Source organism: Hippopotamus amphibius, chromosome 9, assembly GCF_030028045.1.
Source record: "Hippopotamus amphibius kiboko isolate mHipAmp2 chromosome 9, mHipAmp2.hap2, whole genome shotgun sequence".
In the NCBI taxonomy this organism is placed as follows: domain Eukaryota; kingdom Metazoa; phylum Chordata; class Mammalia; order Artiodactyla; family Hippopotamidae; genus Hippopotamus; species Hippopotamus amphibius.
The window spans coordinates 97,754,343-97,772,281 of NC_080194.1; the positions used below are offsets into that span (position 1 = coordinate 97,754,343).

General features: G+C 37.7%; 1 protein-coding gene across 11 annotated transcripts in view; it reads left to right on the forward strand.

The window, feature by feature from the left end:
- Positions 1 to 17,939, forward strand: part of ALG9 (ALG9 alpha-1,2-mannosyltransferase) — a 93,002-nt gene that overhangs the window by 7,673 nt on the left and 67,390 nt on the right. For all 11 annotated transcript variants that reach the window (XR_009047452.1, XR_009047451.1, XR_009047454.1 and 8 more), the window contains 4 exons: positions 4,216 to 4,304; positions 7,773 to 7,908; positions 11,697 to 11,784; positions 11,967 to 12,072. Coding sequence is in view for 7 of the 11 variants with exons in the window: in XM_057695213.1 (XP_057551196.1) it covers positions 4,216 to 4,304; positions 7,773 to 7,908; positions 11,697 to 11,784; positions 11,967 to 12,072 (419 nt within the window). In the remaining 4 variants the exon portion in view is untranslated. The remainder of the gene's footprint in view (positions 1 to 4,215; positions 4,305 to 7,772; positions 7,909 to 11,696; positions 11,785 to 11,966; positions 12,073 to 17,939) is intronic.

Below are 17,939 nucleotides of genomic sequence, written 5' to 3' on the forward strand. Positions count from 1 at the left end.
TTTTCTATTGAAAGCATTTAAAAATAGAAAACATTTTCCTTCTAACTTCTAATATTGTTTCTAAAGTGTGATTTCTTGTTTGAAACAAACAATTGGAAGGGAATACTTCTAATTATCACTTTCTTTCCTGAGGTGATAAATGCCATATCTTAATATTTAATTAATTTTAATTCTGTTAATATATATCTAACTGCTGGACTTCCCTGGTGGCACATTGCTTAAGAATCCGCCTGCCAATGCAGGGGACACAGGTTTGATCCCTGGTCAGGGAACTAAGATCCCACGTGCCGCGGAGCAACTAAGCCTGTGCATCACAACTGCTAAGCCTGTGCATCACAACTGCTAAGCCTGTGTATCACAACTGCTAAGCCTGTGCTCTAGAGCCCGTGAGCCACAACCACTGAAGCCCGTGTACCCTAGAGCTCGTGTGCCACAACAGCTGAGCCCACAGGCGGCAACTACTGAAGCCCGCGTGCCTAGAGCCCTGGTATTTGAGTTGATAGGATTTAGTAGAGCCTTTTTTTCCTTTTTTCTTTTTTTTTGGTCCTAAGAGACAGATCATGATTCCTCTCTTGTCCCTTTGAGTTTAGCTGATAGGAAATTATTCCCAGTGTGGGACTCACTGCTCTTATTTGCACCCAGTACATTGTGTTTCACCAAGTACCTATTGTTTGAATGAATATTAGTGAAACTATTAAGCATTTTGGTATTCCAGTAATAAAAATAGCTACCTCTTTTTACATGAAACCTAACAAACATCTTATTTTAAGAATGCTTTAAAAGGTATTTGGAGTTAGTAATCATTACTTAAAGTCTTCCCACTGCAAAAGAGCCAAAAATATCAGATAAAAAAGTTCTTTGGCCTTGACTCTGGGTGGAATAGAGGAAAAAAAGAAATCCAGTGCTGTCTTTGAGGACTGTAACCTTAAGTTGGTCTTCATATGAGTTCAGGACTGAATTCAAATCACCCACCTGGTCCCCTAAACCCCAAGTTGAGAATTTATTTTAAATTGTCCTGGGTTGGTAGTGTTCTCAGGCATCTTGCAAAAACAAATGTAAAATTTCTCTAGAGAAGTAGATCCTTAATCCAGGTGTCAAAAAATTACCAAAGATAAAGTTCTAGTGAACCAGAAATTATAATAAAAATAAATGGCAAAGCACAGAAGGGAACAAAACATTATGAGTGAAACCCAACAAAGATAATTAATAGAAAGCTGACCTGCAAAACTTCATTTATTAGGAATTACTAAAATAAGAATATAAAATAATTTAATACTTTTAAATAAAAGAAGGAATTGAAAACATAAGTAAGAAACAAGAGACTAAACAATCAATGGAGTGAAAAGGAGCTTACAGAATGGGAGTAAATATTTGCAAACCATATATCTGGTAAGAGGTTCATTTCCAAGATGTATAAGTAACTCCTCTAACTCAGTAGTAAAAAACCTAATAATCTGGCCAACAGGCATATGAAAAGATGGTCAAGTATCACTAATCAGGGAAATGCAAATCAAAACCACAGTGAGATCACTTCACATCTGTTAGAATGGCTCTTGTCTAAGGAAGTAAGAATACACAGTGGAGAAAAGACAGTCTCTTCAACACGTGGTGTTGGGAAACGACAGCCACATGTAAATCAGTGAAGTTAGAACATTCTCATACGATTACACAAAAATAAACTCAAAATGGCGTAAAGACTTAAATATAGGACATGACACCATAGAACTCTTAGACGACAACATAGGTACAATGTTCTCTGACCGTAAATCGTACCATTGTTTTCTTAGGTCAGTCTCTGAAGGCAGTAGAAATAAAAGCAAAGATAAACAAATGGGACCTAATCAAACTTATAAACTGCTTTTTAAAAAAGATTTTTTTAAAAATGAAGTATAGTTGATTTACAACGTTGTGCAGACTTATACGCTTTTGCACAGCATAGGAAACCATAAACAAAACAAAAAGACAACCTATGGACTGGGGAAAAATATTTGCAAATGATGTGACCAACAAAGCTTAATTTCCAAAATATGCAAACAACTCAATAACCAAAAAAAAAACCCCAGTGCAGAAAACCTAAGTAGACATTTCTCCAAAGAAGACACAGATGGCCAATAATCACATGAAAAGATGTTCAACATTGCTAATTTTTAGAGAAATGTAAATCAAAACTACAATGAGGTATCACCTCACACTTGTCAGAATGCCCATTATCAAACAGTCTACAAATAATAAATGCTGGCAAGGGTGTGAAGAAAAGGGAATCCTCTTACACTGTTGGTGGGAATGTAAATTCGTGCAGCCACTATGGAAAACAGTATGGAGGTTCCTTAAAAAACGAGAAATAGAGCTACCATATGACCGTGCAATCCCATTCCTGGGCATATATCCAGAGAAAACTATAATTCGAAAAGGTCCATGTACTTAAGTATTCATAACAGCACTACTTACAAAAGCCAGGACGTGGAAGCAACCTCAATGTTCATTGATAGATGAATGAATAAAGAAGATGTGGTACATATATACAATGCAATACTGCTCAGCCATAAAAAGAATGAAATAATACCATTTGCAGCAACATGGATGGATCTAGAGATTATCATACTAAGTGAAGTAAGCCAGAAAGGGGAAGACAAATACCACATGATATCACTTATATGTGGAATCTAAAATATACAAATGAACTTATTTACAAAACAGAAACAGACTCCCATAGAAAACAAAGTTATGGTTACTAAAGGGGAAGAGGGGTGTGGGAGGGATAAATTAGGAGTTTGGAATTAGTAGATACAGACTACTATATATAAAATAGGTTAACAACAAGGTCCTACTGTTGTAGGAAACTATATTCAATATCCTGTAATAAACAGTAATAGAATAGAATATGAAAAAGAATATATATATGTATATGTAACTGAATCACTTTGCTGTACACCAGAAACTAACAGAACATTGTAAATCAACTATTCTTCCACTTAAAAAAAAGAAAAAAGGATGACTTGTCTAAAAACAGACAACAAGTGTTGATGAGGATGTAGAGAAGTTGGAACCCTTGCACACTGTCGGTGGGAATGCAAAATGGTACTGCCACTGTGGAAAACAGTATGAGGTTCCTCAAAAAATTAAAAACAGAGCTACCATATGATCTGGCAAACTTAATTATGGGAATTTATATAAAAGAATTGAAGTCAGGGACTTCCTGGTGGTCCAGTGGTTAAGATTCTGTGCTTCTAATGCAGGGCATGTGAGTTTGATTTTTGATTGAGGAACTAAGATCCCACATGCTGCACTGCACAGCCCAAAAAAAAAAAAAAAGAATTGAAAACAGGATTCCCAAAGTGGTATCTGCACTCCAGTATTCATTGCAGCATTATTCACAATAGCCAAGATTGGAAACAACCTAAATATCCATCGACAGATAAATGGGTGGGTGGGTGCAGGGGGGATGTGATATATACATACAAAGGAATATTATTTAGTCTTAAAAAAGAAGGAAGTCCTACAAATGTGACAACGTAAATGAACCTTGAGGATATTGTGCTTAGTGAAATAACTAATCACAGAGGAGCAAATATTGCATAATTCCATTTTTGTGAGTTATCTAACAGTTGAACTCATGGAAGCAAAGGATAGAATTGTGTTAGATATTGTTGATAGAATTATACAACAATTCTATGGTATAAGTAAGATAAATGTATCTCCTAGTCTTTTTTTTTTTCTTTCTGATAACTGCCATTTATTGGGCAACTCTGTGCCTGGCACTCTTCTGAGCACTTTGCCATGCACTGTCCTCACAGAAACCTTATGCAGTAAGTATTATCATTATCCCCATTTAACAGATGAGGACTCCGACAGAGATTATGCAGCTAGACTAGGGTACCACTGCTAGTGAGTAGAAGGGCCAGGATTTTAACCCGTGCCCATCTGAGGCCTGTTCTTTTTCCTACAGTCAGGCTGTTCTCCTGTTGATAGCAGACATCAGTTAGCACGGGAAGTATGCATTTCCTCTTACTTAGGCAGAGAGCTTCTCTCCTGCATAAGGAATAAGAATGTTTGGGTTTCTTACGCACACAGAATTGCTAACAGACCTATTGAGACAGTTCTGTATTTGACTTTAGATCTTCAGTGTTCTCTGTGATGCAGGCATGTTTTTGTCCTTTGATTTGAAACTTTCATCCCGGAGATTCGCTGTGCTGATAGCCTTTGCCTTTCCTCTAGGGCTGTCTGCAAGAAGTTTGGGCTGCATGTGAGTCGAATGATGCTGGCCTTCCTGGTTCTCAGCACTGGCATGTTTTGCTCATCATCAGGTAAGTGCGAGAGCAGGTGAGGGCATAACAGGCTCACTGACACTTCACAGTTGCCGCAAGCAGAAGAACTTGTCCAGATGTAGGCTATATTTGTATCACATGTCAGTAATTTACAGTCTTATTATCTAGATGATCTTGATTGACCTTTACAACAATCCTATGGTATAAGCAAGATAGAGGTTTTGTCATTTTTGCAGGTAAGGACACTGAAACATAGGTGAAATGACTTCCCGAAGGTCAAAGAATTCATAAGTGGTAGCGCTGTTATTTTCATCAGGTTGCTCTCTATTACATTTTTGTATTTTTTTTAAAAATCACTGTAAGGCTGAAAAACAGAGGCATCCACTGCCTTTCTTTGCTGTTAGGGGAAGGAAAATAATTTTGTTATTTCTCTCAGGGAAGCTCTTTATGTCTAAAAACCCTGGTCTTGATGGTTCTATTTTAGGCCAGTTATTTGGATGTATTCTATAAAAGTATACATCTTCTGTTGGACTATTTCTTACAGTAAGTTTCTGGAAGTTTAGAATAAAATCGTTAATGTAGAATGCTGGCTTTCAAACGATGCTGCCATTGAACGTTTGTCTTCTATGAGCTAAGCCAAAGTGGCCTGTTGCCGAAAGCTAGCCTGTTCCCAGTTATCCAGAAAAATTAAGTTACTAGGTATGATTAGCTCAATTTTAATTTTTTATGTACCAGAATCTAGTGTATACACTAAATATATACAAAAAATAGTATCTAGAGGAAAAGTATGTATTTAGTTTTTCTTCACTGATTGTATCAAATCCATGTTCTGTAGAGACCTCAGGCCTCAAGCCTGAATAATTTAGCCGCTGTCCTAAATGAGATTATGCTCTGCCCTTAGAGCTGGCAGAGAGTTTGGATTCCTCTGTTCCCCTTGGAGCCGGAATTGACAGGTTTGCATGGCATCAATATTATTTAGCATTTGTCTGGGAAAGTTGTACTTCACATGTTTTTTTAGTTACTTTGCTACTCCTTAAATTGATTCTTATATGAGGGAGATACCTGGGAGTATCTTCAGTTTTATAATTTCAGCTGAGGATGTTAAGGCACAGATAAGTTAAAGGCATCCCTTGACACAGGGCCTCTGAACCCTTTGCTGAGTTTCTTAAGTTGTACTGTCTGTTCATTGTGGTTCTTGTTGGAGTTGGTACTGATGTTTCTTCCCTAGTGCTAGGTGAAGCACTTAAACAGCAGGGAGAGGCAGGTCTGCATTTTTGTGTAGAGTTGTTAGAAACACTTGGATGAAATGTTACTGTTGCACAAACCCTGAAGGTGGTCTGTCCTCTGCTGTATGCAACAAGAAAGTTATGCTTGATGGAAATAATTAGGGGGGCATCTAAAGGCCAGACTATCTGTGTCAGTGGATGTAGGATGCAAAGCAGTGCTGCCCTTGAGAAGGCTTCCGAGAATTCCTGTGAGGTACAGGTTGCTACTAGGAGGTCTCAGAAGACTATCAGAAGACAAACTTCTTCAGATACAGATTGTTACAATGGCTCTAAATTTCTTTCTTTTTTTTTTTTTAAGAACTTTTATTGATATACAGTTGACATACAATAAACTGTATATATTTAAAGTGTACAATCTGATGTTTTTTCTTATAAGTAATGTATATATTGCAGTCCCAATCTCCCAATTCATCCCACCCCAACCTCCCCCGCTTTCCCCACTTAGTGTCCATATGTTTGTTCTCTACATCAGTGTCTCTATTTCTGCCTTGCAAAGTGGTTGATTTGTACTATTTTTCTATATTCCGCATATATGCGTTAATATATGATATTTATTTTTCTCTTTCTGACTCACTTCATTCTGTATGACAGTCTCTAGGTCCATCCATTGTCTCTGCAAATGTCCCAGTTTCATTCCTTTTTATGGCTGAGTAATATTCCATTGTATATATGTACCACATCTTCTTTATCCATTCCTCTGTTGATGGACATTTAGGTTGCTTCCATGTCCTGGCTATTGTAAATAGTGCTGCAGTGAACATTGGGGTGCATGTGTCTTTTTGAATTATGGTTTTCTCAGGGTATATGCCCAGTAGTGGGATTGCTGGGTCATATGGTAACTCTATTTTTAGTTTTTCAAGGAACCTCCATACTGTTCTCCATAGTGGCTGTATCAATTTACATTCCCACCAACAGTGCAAGAGGGTTCCCTTTTCTCCACACCCTCTCCAGCATTTACTGTTTGTAGATTTTCTGATGATGCCCATTCTAACTGGTGTGAGGTGATACCTCATTGTAGTTTTGATTTGCATTTCTTTAATAATTAGTAATGTTGAGCAGCTTTTCATATGCCTCTTGGCCATCTGTATGTCTTCTTTGGAGAAATGTCTATTTAGGTCTTCTGCCCATTTTTTGATTGGGTTGTTTGTTTTTTTGATATTGAGCTGGATGAACTGTTTATATATTTTGGAGATTAATCCTTTGTCTGTTGATTCATTTGCAAATATTTTCTCCCATTCTGAAGGTTTTCTTTTTGTCTTGCTTATAGATTCCTTTTCTGTGCAGAAGCTTTGAAGTTTCATTAGGTCCCACTTATTTATTTTTATTTTTATTTCCATTACTCTGGGAGGTGGATCAAAAAAGATCTTGCTGTGATTTATGTCAAAGAGTGTTCTTCCTATGTTTTCCTCTAAGAGTTTTATAGTGTCTGGCCTTACATTTAGGTTTTTAATCCATTTTGAGTTTATGTTTGTGTATGGTATTAGGGAGTGTTCTCATTTCATTCTTTTACATGTAGCTGTCCAGTTTTCCCAGCACCACTTATTGAAGAGGCTGCCTTTTCTCCATTGTACATTCCTTGTACTCCATTGTATATCCTTGCCTCCTTTGTCATAGGTTAGTTGACCATAGTTTATCTCTGGGTTTTCTGTCCTGTTCCATTGATCTATATTTCTGTTTTTGTGCCAGTACCATACTGTTTTGATGACTGTAGCTTTGTATTATAGTTTGAAGTCAGGGAGTCTGATTCCTCCAGCTCCATTTTTTTCCCCTGAAGATTACTTTGGCTATTCAGGGTCTTTTGTGTCTCTATACAAATTTCAGGATTTTTTGTTCTAGTTAAGTAAAAAATGACAATGGCTTTAAATTTCTTGAATCATGTTTCCTGTCCTGAAATATAACCTGGGGGTATTCCTGGGGAAGCTGGAATCATGTAAGTTTTGGACTTGGGGTATGGGCCAGGGGATAAATGGCGTGGTTGGCACTCTATAATTGGGTGACATGTTGGTACGTAAAAAAAAGGAGTGAGAAAATAAGAAAATCATTGACCTTCATTTTTTTTTAAGGAGTGTCACTTTGCTTCTCATTTCTGATATACCATTGCTCAAAGTATGTTCCTGGTTATTGACACTTTGTAATGCAGATACATTTTTAATAATTGATACCTAATAAAGCTCAATCCCTTGTCCCTTCCCCCCCTTTTTTCATTTCTTTTGTCTTACAGCATTCCTTCCTAGCAGCTTCTGTATGTACACGACCTTGATAGCCATGACTGGCTGGTATATGGACAAAACTTCCTTTGCTGTGCTTGGAGTAGCAGCTGGGGCTATCTTAGGCTGGCCGTTCAGTGCAGCTCTTGGGTAAGAAGCTAACATGATTCATCTTCCGTATATGACTGGGCATATAGTCAATCTTAATGTTAGGTTATCTCCATATTCTCTGGGTAGGGCCTAAAGTTATAGGAATTAATTATACAAAGATTCTGGGAAGTAGGAGAATATTTCTCTTAGTACTTATTGTTATGATTAATAAGAAGATGGACTGTTAAGCATCTGCTGTATGCTAGGCACAGCTCAACACTTTATGGACTTTATTCCTAAACCTACAACAACCCTGCAAGTTATTTAGTGCTTTATAAATGAGAAAATGGACTCCGAGAGGCTTTGAGTAATTTGCCTTCAAGATTGTTTGCTTTTGGATCCAGGCCTTCTGACTCTAACAGCTGATGTTTTTTCCACACTGCACCACCCTGTGCCGTGCATTTTCCTAGTCACCTACGCTTGGAATCTGAGTTTCCTTTCAGTTCTTTTCCTTTCTTGTCTGCAACATCTTTTATTCCAAGTTCCTAGTATCTCTCATTCCTTTTGTACTTTTTGTTCCCATAACTTCTCTAGTTTGTGCTGCCTTAAGCTCTTGCCAGTACCAGTAGTTACTTAGGAAAATATATTCGTTTCATGTTAAGGTTATTTTCGTGGTAGTATATCTTTATTATTAAAAAAAAGTACCAGATTGTATGAGGTAAAAAGAATTCTTAGTTCTTTTCTCCCCTAACCTGATCTTCAAAGATAGTCACTGCTGATAGTTTTGTGTATATCTTTCCAGAAATTACCCTTACGTGTATAAATGCATGCACACACACACACACGTATTTATACATACATACTTAAATTGTTAAAACAAATAAGATTATCCTATACATATGTATATCTTCTGTTGTACATAGATTTATATCATTCTTTGTATCAGTTGCATAACATTCCATTATTATGTGGCTGTCCATAAATTATTTAACCATTGCTTTATGGGTAGGCATTTGGTTTTCAGGTTTTTTTTCTATTATATACAGTGCTTCAGTGAACATTTTGTACATATATCTATACACTTGTGGAAAATTATCTATTGGATAAATATTTAGAAGGGAGTTACAAAGTCAGAGAATAGGTATTTAAAATTTTCTAAATTGGATTTTTAAAAATTTATTTATTTATTTGGCTGCATTGGGTCTTAGTTGTGGCACACAGGATCTTTTGTTGCTGCACGTGTGGGCTTCTCTCTAGTTGTGGCGAGTGGGCTCTGGAGTGCGTGGGCTCAGTAGTTGTGGTGTGTGGGCTTAGTTGCTTTGCGGCATGTGGAATCTTAGTTCCCTAAGCAGGGATCCAACCCGCCTCCCCTCATTGGAAGGCGGATTCTTAATGACTGGACCACCAGGGAAGTCATCCCCCCCCTTTTTTTAAATATTTATTTATTTATTTGGCTGCACCAGAGATCTTTAGTTGTGGCATGTGGAATCTTTTAGTTGTGGATCTTTAGTTGCAGCATGTGGAATCTAGTTCCCTGACCAGGGATTGAACTCAGGCCCCCTGCATTGGGATTGCGGAGTCCTAGCCACTGGACCACCAGGGAAGTCCCTTAATTGGATTTTAAAGGCTGGTTTCCCCACCTCCAATCTTATCTTCTATTCTATTCTGCATATCATCCTCAAATTATTATATTTCTCAAGATTTTGTATGAGATACTGTTCTGTACTTTCTGCTGTGTCTTCATCATCTTGATGGGCCCCATATCTTTGTATGTAGTCCAGCCACCTCTCAGGCATCACTCATGTACGCCTAGCTGCCTCTTGGATATCTCCATTCATATAGCTAAGCACTTAGAAAACCGAACTTGTTGTCTTCCCTCCATATCTGTGCTGTACCTGTGTTTCTAGCCCAGTAAATGGTATCACCATCTGTGCTGAGCCAGGACCTGAAAATTATGTCTTTCTCTTTCTCATGTCTTATTAATTTCTTGTACCTCTTGAATATCTTCTGAATCTATTTTTCTTCCCTTCTCTCTGTTCCTTGATGTGGCCTCCTGAATGATCCTCCCATCTCTGGCCTTGATCCTTATAAATCTACTCTCCCCACTCAAATAGAGTTACCTTCCTAATATGCAAATATGATTTTATCACCCTCTGTTTTGTCTTAAACTCTGTAATAGTTTCCCCATTGCTCTGTGTCACAGAGGTTGGCAATCTGTAGCCTGTGGGTCACACATCCAGCTGACCTTTTTTTGTACAGCCCAAGAACTAAGAAATTTTATATTTTTAAAGGGCTGTTAAAAAACAGCACGCACACACACACACGTGCACACACACACGAATATGCAACAGAGATCATATGGGACCTGCAAAGCCTAAAATGTATGCTATCAGGTCCTTTAAATAAAAGTTTGCCAACCCCTGCTCTGTGGCGTCTAGACTTTAATGTGAGTCACAAAGCCTTGTTCTTCCCTCCTTTTTACTTCTCCATCCTTCTTTTGTCAGTTTCTCAATTCCTGTTACTCTCTACTGGATCTACCTTGAACTTTGTGAGTTCCCCAAATACCTCTGAGTTGGCACATTTTGATTAGTCTGCCTTTAAATAAGTGATTTCAGGATTATAGTTAATCAGTCAGTTAGCAGTGTACTATCATTTATTGACTTACCAAAGGAGAAATGCAGGTGCTATGGAAATGTAACTAGTTGGGGAGAAAAAAAAACACAGAATGTTAGTGCAATATTTAGGAAACAGAATGTGGACTTTCAAATCATAGAAGAGATGTCCACATGACATTGCCAAATAGAAGGTCGAGATGATAGTGCCATGTAAATAATGTAGAGATTTTATGGAGGAGGCAGGAGTGCCTGTAGTTGACATTGGGTAGATTCTATGTAAGTAAATAGATTGGTGTGGGACAGAATTCTTTGTGACTGGGGCATGGGTGAAGGCTCTAACTAGTGTCCTAGATTAGAAGGTCATGGATATGAAGGTGATTGTTCATGCAACAGGAGTTGAAGCACCTGCTGGGAAAATGAGTGTAGAGAGAGAAAAGTAGAACCTTGCTTTGGGGAGCTAGGACCATAGTAGGGCACACCAGTGTAGGGCAAAAAGAAGCCTAGAAAGGAGCAGTTGGGAAGAGACCAGAAAAAACATTGGAGCCAGGGAGTCTAAAGAGGAAGGAACAGATGCTTTGTGTCACGTGCATAGAAAAACAAAGGGAGATGAAGCTTGTGGAAAGATACTGGCGTCTGGCGGAGGGGAGATTCCTGGTGACCTTAGTTCAGTCTTAATAGCTTGATGTTAGGCCTTAAGGAAGAAATAGTGAAGGCAACACACATATGCTACTTGCTTGAGGAATTTAAGTGAAAAAGGAAGAGCAAACGTTACAGATTACATTTTGGAGCAATATTATATATTGGAAAGGGATATATCAGAATTGAAGTGAAAGTTTGTAATATTTTATTACTAAAATCTTAGTAAATCGTGGAAGGGAGAAATCAGTATTTATTTATTTGGAATGGTGGGAGTAGGACAGTAGGTACATTTGCTTATGATTAATATGTTTTAAATCTCCATTACACATAAATTCATATAAAATGGAGCTCATTCTGAATCTGAACATTTATATTTCATGTGCATTGTGGGATGCATCACACTCATGAGTTCTGCAAAGAGATTACATTTTTTATTTTTGTGAAGGCATCGTTTCATGTACTAGCTTTCTTCCTTCACTGTAATTGCTGGAGACATTTTATTCTCAGTTCAGCAAGAGGTGTGAATTTGATCTGTTTGAGTCTATGTTCTCTCTAGGTGTTTAACTCCGTACTTTTTGTTTCTCTGTTTAATAGTTTGCCTATTGCCTTTGACTTGCTGGTCATGAAACACAGGTGGAAGAGTTTCTTTCATTGGTCGCTGGTTGCCCTAATGCTCTTTCTGGTGAGTTTTCTTTTTACCTTGTCTTGTTCTAAAGTTGTGATGAAAGCAACTTCTGATGTGAAGGAAAAGAGAACATTAGGAATTGATTCTGTTTTTCATTCTGAAGTTTATCCTGTTAGCATTGTGAGAATGTTCCCAGAGCAAAACTCTACAGTTGCTGTATATTTTCTGCTCTATTTTAGGTGCCTGTGGTGGTCATTGACAGTTACTATTATGGGAAGATGGTGATTGCACCACTCAACATTGTTTTGTATAATGTCTTTACTCCTCACGGACCTGATCTTTATGGTAAGGCCTTATGAAATTAGGGAAGAGTTAGGGGAGAGCTTAATTTGCTTCAGCTTTGAAATTTTAATTCAGTTGCCTCTTTTTTTTTTTTAATCAAATATAGCCTTTCTTTGCTGGTAATCTTTTCTTATTTAAAAATAAATGACATTTGAACGTAGTACAGAGATGATATATAGCCACTAAATATTTTTCCTAGATTAATGTGATGTTCAAATCTGGCTTTCTGAGAATAAGTCCTGCTGCCTCTTATTCTCAGTTTCAGAGTAGTGAGGACTCTGTCGGGTATGTCTTGGCTTTTGATGCTACTCGTTTAAAATTACTTTTTTCTCCTCATTAGAAAATCAATATGATAACAAAAATAAGAATATTAAAACATTCATAATCCCATCATCCCCAGATAGCTATTGTAAACACCTTGGAAAATATTTCCTCCAGACATTTTCTATACATATGTGGTATTTTTCTTTTTTTAATTTGCATTACTTCAGTGTTATGCATTAGGGGAGAAAGCTTAGCAAATCTGTAGACAAAGTGTAGCAAATGGATGTGAGGTCAGCATGAGAGGGTAGATGGTTTGGCCAGTTTAGGATTAAGAGGGAAAAAAAGAGAATGCCTTTCTTCTGGGGTTAGTTCTTCAATTTCTGTCCATCTCCACCCCTCCCATGATGGTGTTCTCTCAGCTAGTCTTTTTTTTTTTCCCAGCCAGCCCTTGAAGCTGTTTTTTGGTTTTTGGTTTTTTTGTTTGTTTTTCTTTCGGCCATTGAGGGCATTTGAGTTAGCACTACAGAGGAATAAGCTAGAGATCTTTCTGATCAGATCAGCCAAGTCAGTGAACATTTTATGAGACAGTTTCTCATCAAGTAAATGTAGTTTTTTCTGCCTTAACCTTTTGAAGGTTTTAAAGCTTTCTGTATATGTGATTGTCTTGGGCTCTGCTGTGAAGCAGGTTAATATTATCTCTGTGTCTCTTATCAGTTTAACTTATGCCCATCATTTCTCTGTGCCACTTTGCCTATAGAACCAACAGATTGAATGAGGAGATTTAAAGTAAGCGTATGAATGAGATTTAATTGGGCCTCCTGGGATTTGGGGAATATTTTCATTTTAGATGGCAAGTAATAGGCTAAAAATAAACAGTGTTTTGTTCAGTGAATTGAATTCACAAACTGCGTAGTTAGAAAATAATTGCTAAGTGAAGGAATTTTGAAAGGCTTCTTTATGTGTCTCCAAGATCCCTAAGAAATTGAGAAAAAGCCCCAATATTAAGTTTTTGCCTCTAGATGTCTCCCTTTATCTAGGGAGAGTTGCGTGTTTTTCATTGCCCATTGTTTTAGTTTGCTTGTAAAATTTTATTTGCTTCTACAAGACAATAGAAGGGGGATCCTCCTAGATCCAGACTGCATATTAGAAACTGATTTACATGGAACCTATTGAAAACATAATATACATTATATATAGGTGAGTAAATAGTGTTAATTTGAGTCTAATTTTGAAAAAATGGCTTCTCCACCTTTTAAATGGCTTAGTACGTATTGATATTCTATGTATTTGTAAATAAAACTTTGGGTGAGAGTATATGAAAGTTTCATAATTTTTATAGTCCTCTAAATTGATGAGGCTTTTACATCTAGAAATAAGCAGGTTGGTAGGGAGAGTAGGAAAGAAAAAATAAATTCTGACCCAAGTTTATGTTCATAGTTTAACAGTGGATAGGTTTTGGGATCCAGCAGAGCACTGGCCAGTCTTTCCCTGGATGTTGGCATCCGCTGTTCATTTCAGCCAATGTTTTACGAGGAAGATTCCTTGGGGCTCTGTTCTGCCAGCTTTAGTGAACCTGGGTTAGCTTTAGTTTGGATTTTCCTATTTTGGATGTGCAGGAACTGGTCACTTTTCTAGTGATAGAAAAAGCTTTGTTGAGACAGAGGGAATTGTCATACTGGGCGTCAACAGAACTGATGTGGGGCTGTCGTCAGCCAGACTTTAGGGGGTTGTTCCTTGATGGTAGAATTTTTGTGCTTTTTCCTCATCTTTGAATTTGACAAACTTTCAGGGATGTCTGATTTCCATGTTAACTCTGTTTTACTTTAGCAGGCTTGCAGAGAATGTTTCTTCCATCTTAGGAGTAGGTAGTCTTTGTGTATTCGAGGTCTTCAGTAAAGATTTCTCATGAATAAATGAAAGAATGAACAAATTCTAGAGTACCCATCAGATTACATAAATGCCCTGATCACGATTATGTCCTAGAACTATTTTGTTTAGACCTGTTGTGGTGTGCTAGGTTGGGATTTATCTTGATACAAATGAAGAACAATAGAGGTAAAAGTAGTACTTTAACATTGTCAGCTAATTTTATTGTAATTATTGAGTCCATTCAGTAAATACCAAAGACTTATCTTTTAATAGATGCTTTGATGCTGTACAGTTGTTAGACAGCATTTCTTTTGTGATGGAAACTCTTTAACATGTTTGGCACTTTTTGGCATTATTCTGACTATTTTCTAAGACTCTCCTACTTCAAGTGCTTTGTTAGCTGTGGTAGGCCTAGTTTTTTATCTGAAAACTTAAAATGTGTTGTCCTGATAGTTTTTGCATACATCTCCTAGTATTGTTTCTTACATGTAGGAACATAATAAGCCTATAAATACTTTTTGAATGAATGGATAAATGACTTCAGTTAAAGAAACATTGAATCAATTGCTTTTGAGCATTTATCATGTGTCCTCCTAGAATTTGCTGTCTAATAAGGCTGGAGACACATGAATAATTACAGTCCAGTGTATTATCTGCTGCAGTGGAAAGATAGGGAATCAAAGGAGCAAGTTTATCCGATAGTGTCAGGAAAGGCTTCCTAGAGGTGGCCGTCTTTGAGCTGAGCCTGGAAGGAAGAGTAGGAGTTTGCCGGGTAGACACTATGCGGGTGCATTGCAGAAAAATAGAATGTGAAGTATAGGAACTGCGGAGACAAAAAGATTGAATATTGAGTTCTTTTTTAAAAACTTTAAGTAGTTTTATAGCATTAGCTGAATTTTAGGTAGGAATTACACAGGCATGAGAAAGATAATTTCAGACTCTCTGTTGTGATTGTAATAATATAGAGATGGTCCCCAGCTTATGATGGTTCAGCTTATGATTTTTCTTTTTACTTTATGATGGTACAAAAGCAATACACATTCAGTAGAAACCATACTTTGAATTATGAATTTTAATCTTTTCCAATAGGCAGTATGATATCTCTCATGATGCTAGGCAGTGACAGCGAGCCACACCTGCCAGTCAGCCACTCCATCACGAGGGTGAACGATGGAAACTCTTAGAGCCGTTCTTTACCCAGACAACCATTCTATTTTTCACCTTCAGTACAGTAGTCAGTAAATTACATGAGGCAGTCAACACTGTTGTATAAAATCAGCTTGGTGTTAGGTGATTTTGCCCAACTGTAGGCTAATGTAAATGTCTGAGCACATATAAGGTAGGCGAGGCTAAGCTATGCTGTTCAGTAGTTTAGGTGTATTAGATGCATTTTTGTCTTAGAATATTTTCAGTTTATGGTGGGTTTATCAGGACTTAACCCCATTGTAAGTCGAGGGAGATCTGTAAATATTTATTCTCTCTATTATTCTTGGTTTTCAAAGGGACCTTAGTATACGTTCTTGGCCAGATAACATATATTAATGACACATTCCAGACCTGGGCTGACTCTTGTCTTTTGAAGCCAGGGGAAAGAAAGAGTTTTTGCAGTTATTACTTGGACGAGGTAAAGAATACTTGGCATTTAGGAAATTTAGAGTGTAGACATAAAGTTGCAAAGTTGTAGGGGAAACATCTCTATAGGGTCAAAGAGCAAGAGATGAAATTTAGTGTTGCACAAAAGAAAGTGACTGGGCTTGGCACTGATTTTGCCTCTTTCCCTTGTAACATTTCAAGTTCTCAGATATTGAGGTGAAGTATTTTTGTGTATGAGTGAAGAGCAGTGCTCTCTGATGAGGAGAACACAGGCCCAGGGAAGGTGTGGGAAGACAGGTGTAAGAAATGCCCTTTCCTCAAAAAATAACAGTGGGTCTGCTCAAGGATGCCATTGGCAGCCGAGGGTGTGATCTCTGCCTGTTTGTGTGTTTTATCAAGTCCGTCAGATCACAGGAGATTGCAGAAGATAAAGGCTGGTGCCCTCTATCAAAAGGCCCACAGTTTTCCATTCCTGCAGCAGCAGAGGGTGAAGCCCCACAGGAGTCTTTTGAGCCATGCTTAGGGTCACCTGCCAGCCAGAACCTGTTCTAGAGCCTTCCCTCGTTTGTTAATCATTTCTGTTGAACCTTGGTGGCTTTTTCTTCTTGGTGGTGTGAATTTGACATTTATAAGGATGATATAATTTAGTTCCTAGAATTCTATAACATTGTAGGCCTATAAAATGGTTCCCCTTGATTCAACCTATGCAACAATAAACATTATTCCCTCTTCTTTTAGCCTCTTGCAAAGCTCCCTTTAGCTCATTTGAACGAAAGGAATTAAGGCACTTTCCATAAAGAGGGAGATAGGTGAGTCACTCTCTGCAAGACTCTGCTTCCAGCTTCCTTTCTCCTTGCATTTGCACCAGTTAAATGCTTAGCTTGTCATTCTAACACATTTTTTCCTACATAATTCAGCTTTGATATTTTCTGAGAGCAACATTGAATATCTCACTGGAAAGAGATAAAAGTTTTTACTCTTTTAAGGCAGATGCCTCATTAAGTAGGAGAGGACACTGGCTAACAGAATTCACTATTTTTGTCCCCTTTTGCCCTTGTTTTTAAGACTGTTGTCACTTGAACCTTCATAAATCTTGACTTTATCCCCCAATTTTTACCCCATCCTTCAGGGAAGTAACAGTCTATTACGCAATGTTCACTTGCCTAGCTGTGAACTTGATCTGTGAGCTTCTAACACATAAAAATAATTGAGTTTACCAACTTAATGCTTTGGTTCCACATCTCAGAGTATAGTATACTTTGGTAAAAAGATAACCCTAACAGGAGGGCATAGTAAGTTGTGGTAAAGACAAAAAACTAAAGAGCTTTCCTGAAAAAACATGTATTTGCAAGGATCAAAGAGAGGCTTTTTTCTGTTGATGTTTAGCATCTGTAATAGATGATGTGAAAGGTGACCCTCTTTTCTCTAGTCACTCTGGTTTTTATTCTCAGGGTCAGATTTCCAGAATTTTGTAAAGAAAAAGGTGGGTCAAGGTTGACAGCATTGCCTCCACACTGGCAGTCAGGAGAGGATTGTGCAAAAACTTACTTCTCTGGAGACTGGACTTCTAAAGGACTCAATTTAGGAAATGTGTTGTTAAATAGTGATTAAAATCTAGAGAAGACATGTATTTCTGTTTTGAAAATAAAACCATCCATTAGTTTTCTGTAACCCAAAAGGTTGTTTGTAAAGAATACAAGATATAAATGTCTAATGAGCTTGGCCTGGGACAAAATCTCTGTTCCTGAACAGTCCTTATTATTGTATTTAGACAGGAAAGAGTTTTCCCAAAAGGTGACCCACAATTGAACTTGAGTCCTTCCTTAGGGTCCCCCTCTTCCTCTTACTCCTCCCTTAGATGTTTCTAGCATTATGGGTTTGGTTTCTAATCTTATTTTGCTGTGCAAGCTGCAGAAATGTCAGGCTTTTCTGACTATTCCTCTGCCTTCTGATTACCCTTTTAAGCAGTGCTGATTGCAGGAAATTGCTGTGGTGCAAGACGAGTGTCACAACACACAGTGATTAAAACCTGCATGTGTCATTCATTGCCTGATTGAAGTAATCACATGGAGGGGAAGAGCAGATGAAAAATATGCTAAATGTGCAGAGGGGGCTTTTCTCATAGTTTGAGTTTAAGGATTTTG